General features: G+C 51.5%; 1 protein-coding gene across 1 annotated transcript in view; it reads left to right on the forward strand.

The window, feature by feature from the left end:
• CACNG3 (calcium voltage-gated channel auxiliary subunit gamma 3) overlaps positions 1–13,770 on the forward strand; it is a 60,934-nt gene extending 47,164 nt beyond the window's left edge. Inside the window, exons 2-4 of the mRNA XM_039490092.1 lie at positions 5,148–5,231; positions 8,782–8,922; positions 12,232–13,770. Coding sequence (XP_039346026.1) covers positions 5,148–5,231; positions 8,782–8,922; positions 12,232–12,743 — 737 coding nt within the window. The 3' untranslated portion in view covers positions 12,744–13,770. The remainder of the gene's footprint in view (positions 1–5,147; positions 5,232–8,781; positions 8,923–12,231) is intronic.
• The last annotated feature ends 1,384 nt before the right edge of the window (positions 13,771–15,154 follow it).

A 15,154-nucleotide genomic window follows, 5' to 3' on the forward strand; every position in this document is an offset into this window, starting at 1 on the left:
GACGTGTGTGGTGCAGGGGTGTGAGAGTGGGTCTGTGTGTATATGGTGAGTGGGTGTATGCTGAATCTGTGTGTGTGTGTGCACACGCTGGGGAGCATATGCCTGTGCTGGGTCAGAACATGTGTTTATAATGGCACTGTGTCTATACGCTGGGTCAGGATGTGTGTAGTGTGTGTATGCTGGATCGGGGGGGCGGGGCTGGATTGGGGTGTGTTTGAGTCAGTGTGTGCGCTGTATATGTGTTGAAGAGCTTACAATTTCCTTGAATTTACTCATGATTTGAAATTATTTGCATTTTTGACAGTCTGGATTGAATCTGAATGCTTGAAATCTGAGCTCTGTTACAGAATAGTAATTGCTCGGATAATCCCATGGTATCTTTTCTGTTCCCCGCGCGGACTTACATGTGCACCTGCTAGCGACGGCGGCTGTGCTCTTCTCCGTGGCTAGTCCTGTCCCTGGGACTCCACACAGCCGCATAGAGGAGTCAGAGATGACTCAGAGGGTTCTCTCGAGGATGCTTCTGAAAGTCTGGGAGTCAAGTCTGATCTCAGTTACACCATTGTAAATCCAGAGTCACTTCACTGCAACTAGTGGAGTTACACCAGTGAAAAACTGGAGGAGTCTGAGATATGCATGGAGCACTGGGTGCCCCCCTGGGCCTGTATCCAGCAAAGCTTTTAAGCATGTGTTTTTCTTTGAGCACCTGAGCAGTCCCAGTTGACTTCAATGAGACAATTTAAAATTAAGCATATGCTTGAGTGCAATGCTGGATTGAGGTGCGAGGGGCTGTACAAATCTCCGCAAACTTCTGTGGTTGTAAATATTAAGAACAGGACTAGAGCTGGGCAGAGACAGGTCATGGCATTTCCTGGAAGAGTTAAATAGTTCAAAATTTGGTTTCATAATGATTTGGAATAAACCCCAAAATTTCAAAATTCTCTGCAAAAGGGAATGGAGCCCTGGCTTAAGGGTAGAACTCCTGCAGAGCCTGGAAGCCCTGGGGTCCCTGGCTATGGAGCAGTCCATCTGGGGGGCTGCCCCAGACCCATGGACCATGGAAGCCTTGGGGTCTCCAGCAGCCCACCAGGTGCACTGCCAAGGATCTGGGCAGGAATGCAGGCATGAAACCAGGCAGATTTCCAAAGGAAGTGTTCCTGGCAGGCGGGTTTTGAAACCTTCTTGGGTTAAGGAGGAACTTAGCTGAAATCAGACTGTCCCTGTGAAACATTTCAATTTTGACATATCAGCAAATTCCAATGAAAAAAAATGTTTTGCAGGAATTCTTTCAACCAGCTCTAAGGGGATCCTGGTTCCGGTTACGTTGCTGTTATCCGGATTTGCATCTGTGGCCTGATCATCTAAAAACTAGCTCCCCCTAGCAACATCACTCAGGGCTGTGAAAAACGTTGCGCCCAACCCCGTGGCCAGGTCGACAGAAGAATTCTTCCATCAGCAGAGCTCTCCCCTCTCAGAGAGGTGGTTAAATTACGCTGAGGGAAGATACATCCGACATCACTGGAAGGGTTTCCTCACCAGGGCTCTCCAGTGGCACAGGTGCAGCGTCAATGTTCCCTGTGCAACTCAGATCAGAATCTGTCCCATGAAACCAGCCTTTCCTGTGGCTTCTTTATTCCCAGTCCCGGCTGAAACCCAGCCAGGCTGCTGTCCTGCTGCCTGTCTTTGACCTTCCCAGCAGCTCTCCCATGGATGTCAAGGGGAGCGGCCTGGGGAAGCAGCCAGAGATGGGGGAGTTCGCAGGACTTTTGTTTGTTTAAAGTTTAACTGAATTTATCTAAACCAAAAAAAAAAAAAAATCTGTATTTTAGGCAAAGGTTTGGCCCAGACTTTATTTTATTCAAATAGGTTCCCATGTATCTCTAGCAGACATATGCTCAGGATCATGGGCAGCGCGTGAACACCCCTTTCAGGGAGGCTAGTCCCCTGCCCTGCTCCTACTGCCCGAGGCTTAGCCTCCACTGCCCATGCTCAGGAACCTGGTCTGCTTTTCTGTCCATTCACACAATGCGTTTGCAGGTCAGCAGATCAAAGGTGCTCCTCTTTGGCAGCTAGGGCAAAGAGGCCACACTGTGAGAAGAGGGGCTGATCTCTTTGAATGCTGTTGTGCCTCTGGGCACTAGCAGCAGCTTGGCAATCAGTGTCTTTGTTAGAATGTCTAGCAGAGCAGTCCAGAACAGCCTGGAAGGAGATGACATTAACCTCCCAGGCAGATGGGCGCAGTGGCAGGGCTGAAGCCTGGGAAAGTTTTCCCAAGTGGTAACAGATGGGCTCATAACTTGCAGGGCTTTCTATTCAAAGGAGAGCGTGTGCAGCGAAAGGGCTGGGAGGATTTTATCTACAGACACACTGAATAATTCTCCACCAAAAACCCAGTGAAGGATTTGTGCGAAGCGGGTGGGCAGTGAGAGAAAATTGTTGCCTGGCCTGCTTTACCTGAGCCTAAAGGAAGGAAATGAATGTTCCTTCATGCCCGTCTGTCCGTCAGACAGTGTGTCAGTGCTGGAGCAGCATGGCATGCTTTGCGCCGGCCGGCTTTAGAAACAAGTGCATCTGTATATCACACAGGGAGGAAAGTGAGAGTCAGTTGAATACTAGCCAAAGGCAGGCTGTACATAACTGCGGAATAATAACAGGGCTGAGAATAGATCCCAGTACAACAATGCAACCGCTGTGCAGCACTGCTGGCCAGACAGAGGGCAAACCGCTCCGGTTAGATCCATTACACAGGCCAGCTGAATCCCGTAGGGGATCAGCAAAGACAGCAGGGCCTGGGACTATTAAAAGAAATAAGCACCGTTTACATTTATACAGGCACCAGCGCAGGAAGCAGGTGCTTGGGGAGGCCAATGGAAAGGGGCGGCACGTCCGGGTCTGTGGCGGCAGGTCTCTCAGTCCCTCTCAGAGGGAAGGACCTGCCGATGAATTGCCGCCGAAGAATGAAGCGGCAGCGGTAGAACAGCCGCCGAAGTGCCGCCAATCGCGGCTTTATCTTTTTTTTTTTTTTTCCGCATCACTGCTTGGGGCGGAAAAAAGCTGGAGCCGGCCCTGCATTCATACTGGGACTTTCAATATCCCAGCACAGGGGGCTGGACCAGTGTGTGGAGTGGAGGTTCTGAGAGCCATTGAACGAACTGCCTCTGATGGAAACGACTTCAAGTCGGGGGTGCGGCAGCCCCCTCCCCAGCACCTCTAGTTTCAGCACCTATGTCCCAGCATGCTTTGCAGAATAATGACAGGAATTGCTTCCTCCTCGGGGGTGGGGGACACAGCCCACAGCGCTACCACCCCAGAGCGCAGGAAAGGGGTCCGGCAGGCAGAGTGTGGTACCCAGCTGGTGCACAGAACGTGATCACTCCGATTGCTGCTCCGGCTCAGGGGCTTGCTGAAGGGAAAGCAGATTTTCCCTGAAAGTCCCTGGTCCGAACCCAGCCTGGCTCAATAACAACTAGTTGCAGGTGATCACTGACAGCAAACAGTGGTAGCTTCCTGTAGCAAACAGGCCTTCCTCTCGCTGGGGGAGTCGACATGTAATTTCAAAGAGCAACACATGCTGATGGTCAACTCCACCCGTTCCCGGAGCCTTGGCAAACCATGGAGCCCTGGGGGTCTCCGCTGCCCCAACGTGACCCTGTGCGGGTGTGGCTGCTGTGGAGGTGACGAAGGGGCAGCACTACAGCCAAGGACGCAAAGCTGGGAAGAGTTAAATCTGTCAGGCTTCCCTGCCCATGCAGCTAGGTCACGGGAGTGTCCCTGGAAGTGACGGAGCAAAGTGAATTCATGGGAATCGAGCACAGTGCACCAAACCCCACCCAAGAGCAGAGATCTCCTGGGGGAAGTGGAACTCCTCAGCTCTGACGACCTCCCCAAAGTGCAAGGGAGGGGAGGGAAGGCTTGGATGTCACACGACAAGTGGGGCAGCGTTAGGCATAGGGGGCTGCAGCTGCGTGGGATGCCTGGCGTGAACGTACCTGTGTGTCCTTCCCCAGAGCTCTCTCCCAGTGTCAGCTCCTAGCTGCTCCGGTGTTCACGTTTGTGTCTGGGTCAGTGGGCGCTTGTGCAACGCACGGAACTCTGGGAGCCCGTCAGAGTGAGGGGGTGTTGGGTGCTTTGCCCTCGGGGAGCACCCACAGAAGGGGGGAGGGGAGCCAGGAATCTGCGAGCCTGTTGGGAGAGGGGTGGGAACGTGGGGAGAGTTCGGGTGCTCATGGTGCTGTGATGACAGATGGCGGATGCCACTTTTAACCTTCAGCTTTTTCTTGTGTGTGAGACTCCTGAGTGCCCATAATAAAGGGTTCAGAATAGGAGCAGATCCTGCCCTGGTTAGTGCCAAGGCCCTGCCTGAGTGAAATGGAAATGCTGGGTGCTCCAGAGGTCAGTTGACACACAACCTTTATTTGCTGGGAAGCTGAAGTTTACTGAGGAGCTCTCAGTGGGATGGAGCTCAGCGATGGGCGGTTTAGAGTTGCCAGCCCATGGCTCATACCTGGGCCGCACGGGGATGAGCGAGAGGCCAGAGGCCTGGGGTAAAGGATCTTTGTGCAAGGTTCCTGGGGCTTAATGAATCCTCGTCTAGAGATTCCAGTGCATGGAATTCCACTAGGGACTAGCCAGTGTCACAACCCGGCCCACCTCTCGGTGGCCGTTCGTTAGCTGACCCACCGCTAGGCAGCGGGATGTCGTAACAGAGCATGGACATGAATAAGGCGAAGGTTTTCAAGACTGCCAAGAGAGGTTGCTATTTGTAGCACAACAAACTGTGTTGCCTTGGGAAACAATCACAACCCCAACCCTGCCAGGAATTTCCAAGAGTTACTATCTCCTAGTGGCCAGAGCAGTGCAGCAATAGCCCCATGAGGAACCAGGGTAGCCTGCCCCATGGACAGAAGGCACTTTGCCTCCCAGGCCAGGCCCTACAGAGCCTAATTCCCTGGGTAGCTTGGCTGCTGGTGTTAAACCCAGAGGGAAGCCATCCAGATGGTAGCTGTGTGTAGTGGGGAGGTGGCTTTGTGGACCTTCCATTGCGCCTTCTCTGCTCATCCCCAGAGTGGGTCTCGAACCCTCCTTGAGCCATCTGGAGAGATCTTGACAACACCACTGATGTGCCCATTGGGTTTGTGTTTCCTTAGGAACGTTCCGAGGAGTGTGTAAAAAAATCGATCATTTCCCAGAAGATGCGGATTATGAGCAAGACACATCTGAGTACCTCCTACGTAAGTCTGTGTCTACACTCGGCCCATTGTGATTCTGCTTGTTACCTCCTGGTGTGCGCTCAGACCCTCGAGTGAGAGCAGCGGCTCTATGAATCTAGAGAGAGACTATATGAAATATTAATATCACTCTCCAAAACGGTGACTCCCTCCCCGAATTCTGGCCGTTCCTTTCATTCCCATAATATACAGACACACGCTGGCATCAGCTCTGCCTCTACCACTCGGTGGCACTGCCTGGGTTGCCCATACCTGGCCAGGAGCTGTGCTTTCTGCTGCTTGAACCAACACCAACAGGTTCTTGCCATCTGATTATAGCAGCAGATCAGCAAAGGTCCTTCCACGGTTCATGGCCTCCTGACCAGAGTAAATGGCATCTTCTGTTTGTTGGTGTAATGATGTGACTTTCTCCTTTCAAATCTGTCCCACCCTTTCCCAGGCCCAGTCCTGTAAGATGCCCAGTATCCTCAGCTCCCGGGAAGCCTGCAGCTGCTGCAGCGTCAGGAGCTAGGCCCTTGCAATTTTGCTGCGAGAGGATTTTTTTATTACAGTGATTCCTCTCCTCCTTTGTGTCCTGCATTTCCGCAGCTGGCTCTGGAAATTGTTGGCATTCAGTGAGGTGAGGATCTGAAGCCTCTGGCGTGTCTTCTGCCAACAGCAGTCAATTGCAAGTAGATTGAATGAAAACAGACCTGGCAGGCCTCCCAGGAAATGCAGAACCCTCCAGCTTTCTGGGGTGCCCTGGCTTTTCACCTGACCAGGAAATCTAGCAAATGAATGGGTGTTTATATGAAAGAGACCTAGTAGTGGAGGTGGGCCAGATTCTGAGAGAAGGAGCCGTATCCCTTTTACACCTCCACAAATGTGTGTGCACATAAACATGGAAACACGAACATTCAAATGGACACCTATGCATTCAGCACAGATGCACACAGACTCACAGGTAGATATGTACCCACATGTGCAAAGAAACATTGTATCTATGCACACACACTACAAATGCACGTTTGTTCACATATGCACGCCAAACACCCACACACAAGTATGCACAATAGCACATATATGCATGCACACCACACATCTGCAAACATTTTCATTTTATCAGATTAGCTTTTAACTTCCCCCTCCCCGCATTTTTTTTTAAAGAAGTCTTTTTAAAAAAACCCAGAATTGCATTTTAATGGGGCGGCTCTATAATCCCTGGTCTTATTTTAATGGGCCTAATGGGGAGAAAAGAACCCCAAACCTGAGCACAGCCCATTAAATGCTTTTGCTTTAGCAGCAGATAGTAGTTTGCTGAATTAATTAACGTTGGCCATTTTGGAGGCCTAAACCTTTGCGAGTCGAATTAAAAAAGGCAAAAGGGCCTGTTCTCTGTAACTGCCTGGGCTTAATGCCCCCAAAGCTGTCACTGAAATGGCTTGGCTGAAGAAGAAAGTTTTTTTACATAAAGCCCCAGCTCCTGGAGTCATGTTATTGTTTGAGAGTCTCGGTTTCGTTTTTTTTTAAAGTAAATTTCTAGTCCCCATGTGGAGAAAAGCTGGAAACCATCCCTGGAATACCCAGAGGGCAAATAAAAAGAACTGCAGATGTGTTCTTTGGTAAACGCTCTTGATTTCATTATGTGGGGGTGGAATCTGATCCATGATTTTTGAATGCTTCGGGTTGGCAGTACTGCTAGTCTCAGTGCTATCCCGTCTCATGAGAAGTGGTGTTTTTCCTAAAGCCCCAGCACCTGGAGTCATGTGACTATACCAGAATGTAAGCTTTCAGTTTAAAATAAAAGGTACATTTCTAGCCCTGCTGGTTGTGCAGGAAAAGCTGGAAAACCTGACCCCAAAAGGCTCAAAGCCCAGGAGGGAAATAAAAAGAGCCAGACTTTGTTCATTTTAAAATCTCATGGTTTTAAAGACAAATTCATGATTTGAGGGGCCTGACTCATCATTCTGAATGGTGGTCAGGGCTGGCACTGCTGGCTCAAGGACCCTGAGGAAGGTCCTGAAGTTGTCAGTCTGCAGAGCTATTCTACAGGCAGAACTAAAGTTGGGGGTGGGGGCAGCACAGACAGAAGGTCTGTGTAATAACTGGGGAAGGAATGGACTGGGTTTGTCCCAGAGGGCAATAGCCACCGGCCCTTTCAGAGACGATGACCTTAGGCCCCAATCCTGCAGGTCTGGGCAGACCCACTGGCAGCACTGGGACTTTCATTATTATTATTAGAAACCTCGTTAGAGACCCTGAGTTATGCTCTTAACCCTTTGTGCTGCTCAAGCCGTGCAAAGGGCCAGATTCTGCACATATCCTTGCAAAGGAACTCTCATTTGGCATAAACCTGGTGGAGTCAGCACCTGCACCAACTGACCCCACCCGACCGTGGCAAAAGGAGTGTGTCCATAGAAGGGTGTACTGGAGGAAAGTGACCCGCCACTGCTCTGAGGTCCCTTAGTGGCATAAGTTAGAGCAACTGCTAGGCTGCTCTAACTCACACCATGCTGGCACAGCATCAAGGAGTCATAACCAGCTCAATGCACCTTCAATCCTCCCAGCACCCAAGCATTTTACTGTACTGAGACCTTCTGGCTCCTGAGCATGTACGACTGAAATCAGTGGGAGTCAATAAGAAAAAAATCAAATGCACAATTACAAAATGGGGGGAAACTGGCTCGGTGGCAGGGCTGCAGAAAAGGCTCTGGCGGTTAGAGCGGATCACAAATTGAAGATGAGTCAACAATGTGATGTAGTTGTGAGAAAGGCTAACAACACTCTGGGGTGTATTAACAGGAAGGTCATATATAAGACACAGGAGGTAATTATCCTGCTCTACTCAGCACTGGTGAGCCTCGGCTGGAATCCTGTGTCCAATTTCGGGCACCCCGTTTTAGGAAAGATGTGGACAAATTGAAGAGAGTCCAGAGGAGAGCAACAAAAATGATGAAAGGTTTGGAAAACCTGACTTATGAAGAAAGGTTAAAAAGAATGGGCATGTTTAGTCTTGCAAAAAGAGGTTTGAGCAGGGACCTGACAACAATCTTCAAATAGGTTAAGGGCTGTTATGAAGAGGAGGGTGATCAATTGTTCTCCACTTCCACTGAAGGTAGAACAAGAAGTAATGGGCTTAATCTGCAGCAAGGGAGACTGAGGTTAGATATTAGGAAAATCTTTCTAACAACAAGGATAGTTAAATACTGGAACAGGCTTCCAAGGGAGGTGGAATCCTCATCACTAGAGGTTAAGAGCAGGTTGGACAAACACCTGCCAAGGATGATCTAGGTTTACTGGGTCCTGCCTCGGCATGTGGGGAGGAGCTAGATGACCTCTCGAGGTCCCTTCCAGCTTGGTACTTCTCCAGTGTTATGATTCTTGCCATTGATTTTAATGGGAGCAGGATCAGACCCTGCTGGTTTGAACCACAGAGCCAGCCTCAGCCTCCCCATCACTTAGCCGTTCCGTCACTAGCGTCTGATTTGCCAAGGAGCTGCACATGTGTTTTCATAAGGCCTGTGAGACCGTGCGAATGATGATTGACGGGGCCCTTCTCCTCTCCCCCGGCTAGGTGCCGTGAGAGCATCCAGCATCTTCCCCATCCTGAGCGTGGCCTTGTTGTTCTTTGGGGGCCTGTGTGTGGCCGCCAGTGAATTCTACAAGAACAAACACAATGTGATTCTCAGCGCTGGGATCTTCTTTGTGTCTGCAGGTAAGTGCCCACCCAAGTCACAACTGCTCAGGATTTGCATGGCTCCAGCCTCCCAGGATTAGGGCTTTTCCATAAGGGACGTGATGGGAATTGAGACACAGAGTCAAATCCTCCTGTGTGCTGCACAGGCATCTGGTGAGATGCAGTCCCTACCCCAAGGACCTTAAACCCTAAGACAAGGCACAAGAACTGGGTGTTGCACACAAGCTGAGGGAGCGAGGTGGATGAGGGGGGCAGGAACAGGAGTGGGTGGTTGTGTATCTGCTGACAAGTTGCAGGGTAGAAGGGAGGCTATTTAAAGACATAAATAAACCAGACACACTATTTCTGTTGTGTTTCCCGCTGGCCATGGGCCTGGTCATTGTTGGAGGGCAATTACAGAGGCCTTGTGGCAGAAGTGGGCCTTAGGGAGGGGTCTGAAGGAGGAGGAGATTGCTGCTTTCCATGTCTGTTCGGGCAGGGGGTCCATGTGTAAGGGGTGGCCATGGAGACCGAACTCCCCTCTTGGCCCGAGGGCAGGGCTGGGTGTTCCTGTCTGGCCCTGCCTCTCTCCATACACCCACGGAGCTCCTGGGAATTAAGGGCTGGGTACGCTCAGACCTCAGCAAGGTCATTGGCCCTCTATCCCCACAGCAGGTGCAGACTAAGTGTCACACCCATCCCCAAGCAGCCTCATACCGGGGTGCCTCTGCCCGGACAAGAAGCAGCCCCTCCCGGCGAGGCGGCCAGCAAGGGGGCTAATGAATGGGTTTTTCAGTGAGGTCGCCATCAGATGTCATGCAGCAACCTTGGCTCACCACTGGCCTTGTCTGGATTTGAACCACTGACGTAGAGGTGAGAGACTCTGTGTCTCAATTCCCATCACGTCCCTTATGGAAAAGCCCTAAAGCAGCTGGCAGAGATTAAACCAATAGGGTTCTTCAGCAATCAAATAGGGTTCTGTAGAAATTCCTCTCTACATTTATCACACTTAGCTGTGAAGGATCATCTCTCTGGGGCCGGTTTTTTAACCTGTCCATAGAGCTCTAGGACAGGTTTTAAAAACATACCCAAAGGGTCCGTCTCACTGCAAGTCCCTCAGCTTTCAGGCTGGTTGGTACAACACAGACCAAACTTTCCACAGCAATTAGCCCCCTCTCCCTACAGGGTACGTCTACACTGCAAAGAGAAACCCACGGCACCGAGGCCAAGAGTCCAAGTCAACGGATTCAGGCTCATGCTGTGGGGCTGTATGTGTGTGTTCCCACATGGGCTGGAATCTGCGCTCCGAGAGACCTCCCCCCTGGGCTCTGGCAGGCGCCCGCTGCTATGGTTAATCCTGCAGCCCAAGCCCAGGAAGCCCAAGTCAGCTGAGCCAAGCGCTGAGACTCCGCACCCCAGGGCTTCCTTTGCAGAGTGGACATCCCCTCAGGTCAGATTTCCAAAGAACTCAGCTCCTAGTTAGGCACCAGAGCAGCCAGATTTTCAGAAGGGATCAGCATGCTGGGGGCTGAGCTCTGGGTCACCACGGGCGCTGCTGGGGCTGAGCTTCCGCTGTGAATGCCAAGTGCTGGGAAACGTGGGCATTAGGCAGGTGGACAGTTGCAGTCGTCAGAGGCAAACGAGGCCCTTTTGCACAGCGTGTCCCTCCGGGATGACTCATCTCTGGGTGTGATGTTTCCCGACACTGTCGCCGATTATTCTATGACAATATCTTAGTCTCAAGGAAGTTTTGTTTTGTTTCTTCCCCAAGAGACAAATCAGTTTCCTTCCTTTGGCTGACAGGAGCACGTGATGCAGATGAGAAACCAACCGACAGAACCAAATCGATTCATTAAGTAAATCCAAATGCAAGTGGCTGAGCCTCGCTCCAATCCCTGGCAGCACCACACCTGCTCTGCTGTGGAGGCAACAACTGCTCAGCTCCCCTGTGAAACCTCCAGACTTACTAGAAATTAAAAGGACAGGAGTAACTATTGTTTCCTCCTCCCCCACCCCCCACGAGCTTAGAGACCCAGAAGGCTGGAGGTTTGGTTCAGAAAAGTCCCTCAGTCCATGTGCTTCTTATGCTGCTATCTGAACTCGCTGAGGGCCAGAGGGGGCCTATGTGACGTGTGCACATGGAGTCGCACCTCTCTGTGGTGACCTGCAGGAGGCACAATGCCGCCACGAGCCCCCAGCATGCAGGGCTAGCAGTCCCTGCTCAGGGCAGCTCACGGGGGGAAAGGCTCCTTGTGCACCCCCGGACCCTGCTCTCTTGTGCAGGGCCTAGACCGTGGAGACGCCTACGCCGCAGCCGGGAGCGTGCTTCCCAGCTCGGGTAGGCAGACACGTTCTAGCTCGGCTTGAGCTAGCACATTGAACGTAGCCGCGTAGCCCAGGGCAGCACACGTCTGTGCTACGGGGTTCAAGGCCGGTCTGTTCTCAGGCAGCCAGCCCAAGCCCCCACGTGTGCCACCTCCGGCTCTGCTGCTCGTTTCAGCGTGCTCGCTGGAGAAGAACTAGAGCGTCTGTCCACCCAAACTGGGGAACACTCGCCCTGTGGCTGGCCCCTATTATGGAAAACAGGCTGCATGTCCCATGAGAAGGAACTCCTAGGAGCTTGCCAGGGTGCCCTGGCTTCCCCTCAGGGAGGCAGCCCCCAGGGAGCAGACATTGACTCTTAGGGTCTTAGCCAGAATTAAGAAATCCTGAGGCGCAGGAAAATAAACAAACAAACACACCTGCCACCAGTCCCAGTCTTCTGGATTTGGGACAGGCCTGAGCCTGAACACTAGAGACCAGAAATAAAACATGAGGAGAGCAGGGGAAGTCTCACAATCCCCTCCCTGCTCGGTGTTTGTGGTGTTTGTCCACATTGTGAAACACGCCAGCCCCAGAGGAAGCCACCCTCCCTAGAAGACGGAACGAACGGGGCTTTCACTCAGGGCTGCCTGACATCTGACTAGTGGTGGGCCCAGGGTGACAATTCCATTTTGTGACAACGTCTGAGGTTTCCAGACTTGTTTTCGTTCTACCTCAGACACTTTCACAAAACGGAATTGTGTTGAGACCTCCATTTCCAGAGAGTAACGGTCTGGCTGTGGTGTCGTCTCTCTCTCACCATCTTGTCAAGTGACCAAGGAGCCTGCACCTCAAAACCTCCCGACGAAAACTTGTTAAAACTGCCACGTCTCCACAAAACGTTTTGGCTTTGACGGAAATACACTTAGTCAAAAATGTTCTGAGCCTCTGACCTGCTCTGAATGGGTTAGAGATGTTCTATTAGCCCAGCGACTTATGCTACTTGTAAAGGGAGCCCATCCTTCCTTCTCTCTCTCTCTCTCTCAGGTCTCAGTAACATAATCGGGATTATAGTCTATATCTCCGCGAACGCTGGGGACCCGGGGCAGAGTGACTCCAAGAAGAGCTACTCGTACGGCTGGTCCTTTTACTTTGGCGCCTTGTCCTTCATCATCGCCGAGATGGTGGGGGTGATTGCTGTGCACATGTACATCGAGAAGCACCGCCAGATCCGCGCCAAGTCCCACTCTGAGCTCCTGAAGAAGTCGGCCTTTTCTCGCCTCCCCACCTACCGGTACCGGTTCCGCAGGCGATCCAGCTCCCGCTCCACGGAGCCCAGGTCCAGGGATCTGTCTCCTGTCAGCAAAGGGTTCAGCACCATCCCCTCCACCGACATCTCCATGTTTACTCTCTCCAGGGATCCTTCCAAGGTGACCATGGGGACGCTGCTCAACTCGGAGCGGGATCACACTTTTTTACAGGTCCATAACTCCATCCCCAAAGAGTTCAAGGAGTCATTGCACAACAACCCAGCCAACAGACGAACCACACCGGTCTGAGCCAGCTCCTCCCCACGCCGCTCAGGCGCTGAGCCAGCCAGGGAAGTAGGGAGAGGCGTTTTGTCTGGCTGCATGACATGATCCTTGTGGTGGTGTAACCAGTGAAGCTCTGTTTTTAAAGAACAAACCTAAATGGCTCCCCGCCCCACCCCACCCTTTAAATGCCACTTGCCAGGCCAGGCCACTGTGTTTATGGTTGAACTGTGTTTGGGCCCCAGAATCCCACCCCTTTTCCTTCTGTGGTTGGAAAGGGACATCACCTTTGCTGTGACTCGCTGGGAGCAAGGCCCCTGAGGACTGGCAGGGTGGTTTCGAGTGGCCTCTGGGACAGTGACTTCTCAAAGTCACCATTGTTCATGTTGATCATAACAATCACAGTGTTACCTTCGCTGTATGTCCCAATGGCAACATTGGAGACAGCCTTGTTTGTGAGAACCATTAACCCGATAGTTACATTTATGCGAAATTGCCTAGAAGTTCAGGGTATGAAGCACTAAGTCGGCTAACGTAATGAGTGCTCATGTGGCTAAAACATTTTGCCTTGTTGTAATGGATGGAGTGCTTGGGTCTGGGTTTCTTTCTGGCATTTCGTGCATGCATTAAATAGCTTGGAATCCAATTTCTTCATGTTGGGTTGGAAGAAACATCCTTTCAGTAATTTTCTGTGATTTTGGAAGGGCTTTTGGGGGTGTGTAGGGAGGCAGAGTGCATTCCATTCAGATCATGTAAATGGACTAAGAAGCAGATTCCCTCCAATGACTAGTAGCAACTAGACTGCATTTGATTACCCCGCTGATGTTAAACTGAAAGAAATAGCTCCCTGAAATGAACACACACACGCATAAGTGACTGTGTGGGCACAATTAAGGAGGGGATGTTTGGCCTAGTCTTATTTTAGAAGCTGGGTTTGCATCTGAGCCTCTGGCAGTGATCTGCGTGTCACTGGTGTATGAGTCTGTAATGAAGAATGTCTCAATTGACTGGGAGATTAAAGAGAAAAGTAACAATAAAAGTTTGGCGAATCAGTTACTTGGCTAAATGAGCAACTCACTCTCACGCTGCTGTGAACAGCTGGGAAACCATGCCATGTGTCAAACAAGGCACTTTCCAATACAGCCTCAAGCTTTCCTATCAGCACTCGGAAAGGTGCAGCGAAGAAGGAACATGCGTGTTCTGTAATGCAGGGACATTGCTCAGCAGCAGGTGAATCAGCTTTACCATCCCAGGATGTGCACCCTCAGCTCGTCCAAGCTCAGCGTGGTGCTAGGCCTGCTCAGCGCTTGGGTGTGAGCCCACTGCAGCATGTGGTGGGGGGGAGCCAGGACTTCTCAGCAGGTGGCTTCCTGTCTGGGCCCCGCTGTGCTGCTGCAGGTGCTGTACTTCGCACTAGGGTTAAATCGGAGGTGGTGACCATTGCTCATCAGTAAAGAACCCAAGGCAATTTTTGACAAGAGAGGGGATTTTAATCATGGCAACCTGGCCAAATTCCATCACATGCCGCCTCCTGACTTTCCCCTGCCATTACCATTAAACTATCACATCCTGCGCTGCAGTGTTCCATGCACTGTTCAACAGCTGCCTTGTGCTGCCAAAGAGGTGGCTGCATTTCAGGGATGGGTGTAACAAGCTCTGTACATACACAGTCTACAGTGGGCTTTGAGTGCCCTATGGGGCAGAAGCCACTATAGGGAAGTAAGATTTATTCCGAAGGAGTGAAGAACTGCACACTGAAGTATTTCATTAGCAAAGCCCCGTCAGGCATAGCTTCTGAGCATTTGCTCCTGGCTCCTCTCAGTGGCTCAAGAAGTGCTGTACACGAAATAATACACCGCCCTGGCATGGCTGCTTCTGTGCAGCTGTGCTTGTGTGACTCCGATCGTGCCTGCACTCTGTGCACTGCGGGAAGTGTAGACAGAGCCTGAGGATCTCAAAGGGCACCCCAAGCTTTAACTGTAAAAGCCCCCCAGCCCCTTGTGAGACAGGTACCTTCCATTGAGGCATGGGGAGGGTGGTGACTTGCCCAAGGTCACTCAGCAAGTCAGTGGCACAGCTGGGCAGGGAACCCCTGTGGTGACCACTGGACTCACTGCTATGGAGAGTCAGGAAAGCAACTGCCAAAAAGCAACAGTGTGGGGACCTGTTTAGACCAGGAGTCTCCCCAGCCCAGCATTGCTGCCTCTTGTGCTGAATGCCTGTCACCTGCTCCTCCCGCTCCAGCTTTGGGGCATTTAGCCAGGATACAGGTAATGAACATCTTCCCCCGACTCATCACTGCTCCAGCAAGCAACCTCCCATCTGCCCACCACAGAAATATATGTAGGGTCAATCACTGCACACAAGTCTGCTCCTTTAACCCGAAGTGGTCAAATGCAGAGTCTGAAATCCCAGGACACACCCGGCCGCTGCTCTCG

The sequence above is a fragment of the Mauremys reevesii genome, linkage group 10, assembly GCF_016161935.1.
Source record: "Mauremys reevesii isolate NIE-2019 linkage group 10, ASM1616193v1, whole genome shotgun sequence".
NCBI classification, from domain to species: Eukaryota; Metazoa; Chordata; order Testudines; family Geoemydidae; genus Mauremys; species Mauremys reevesii.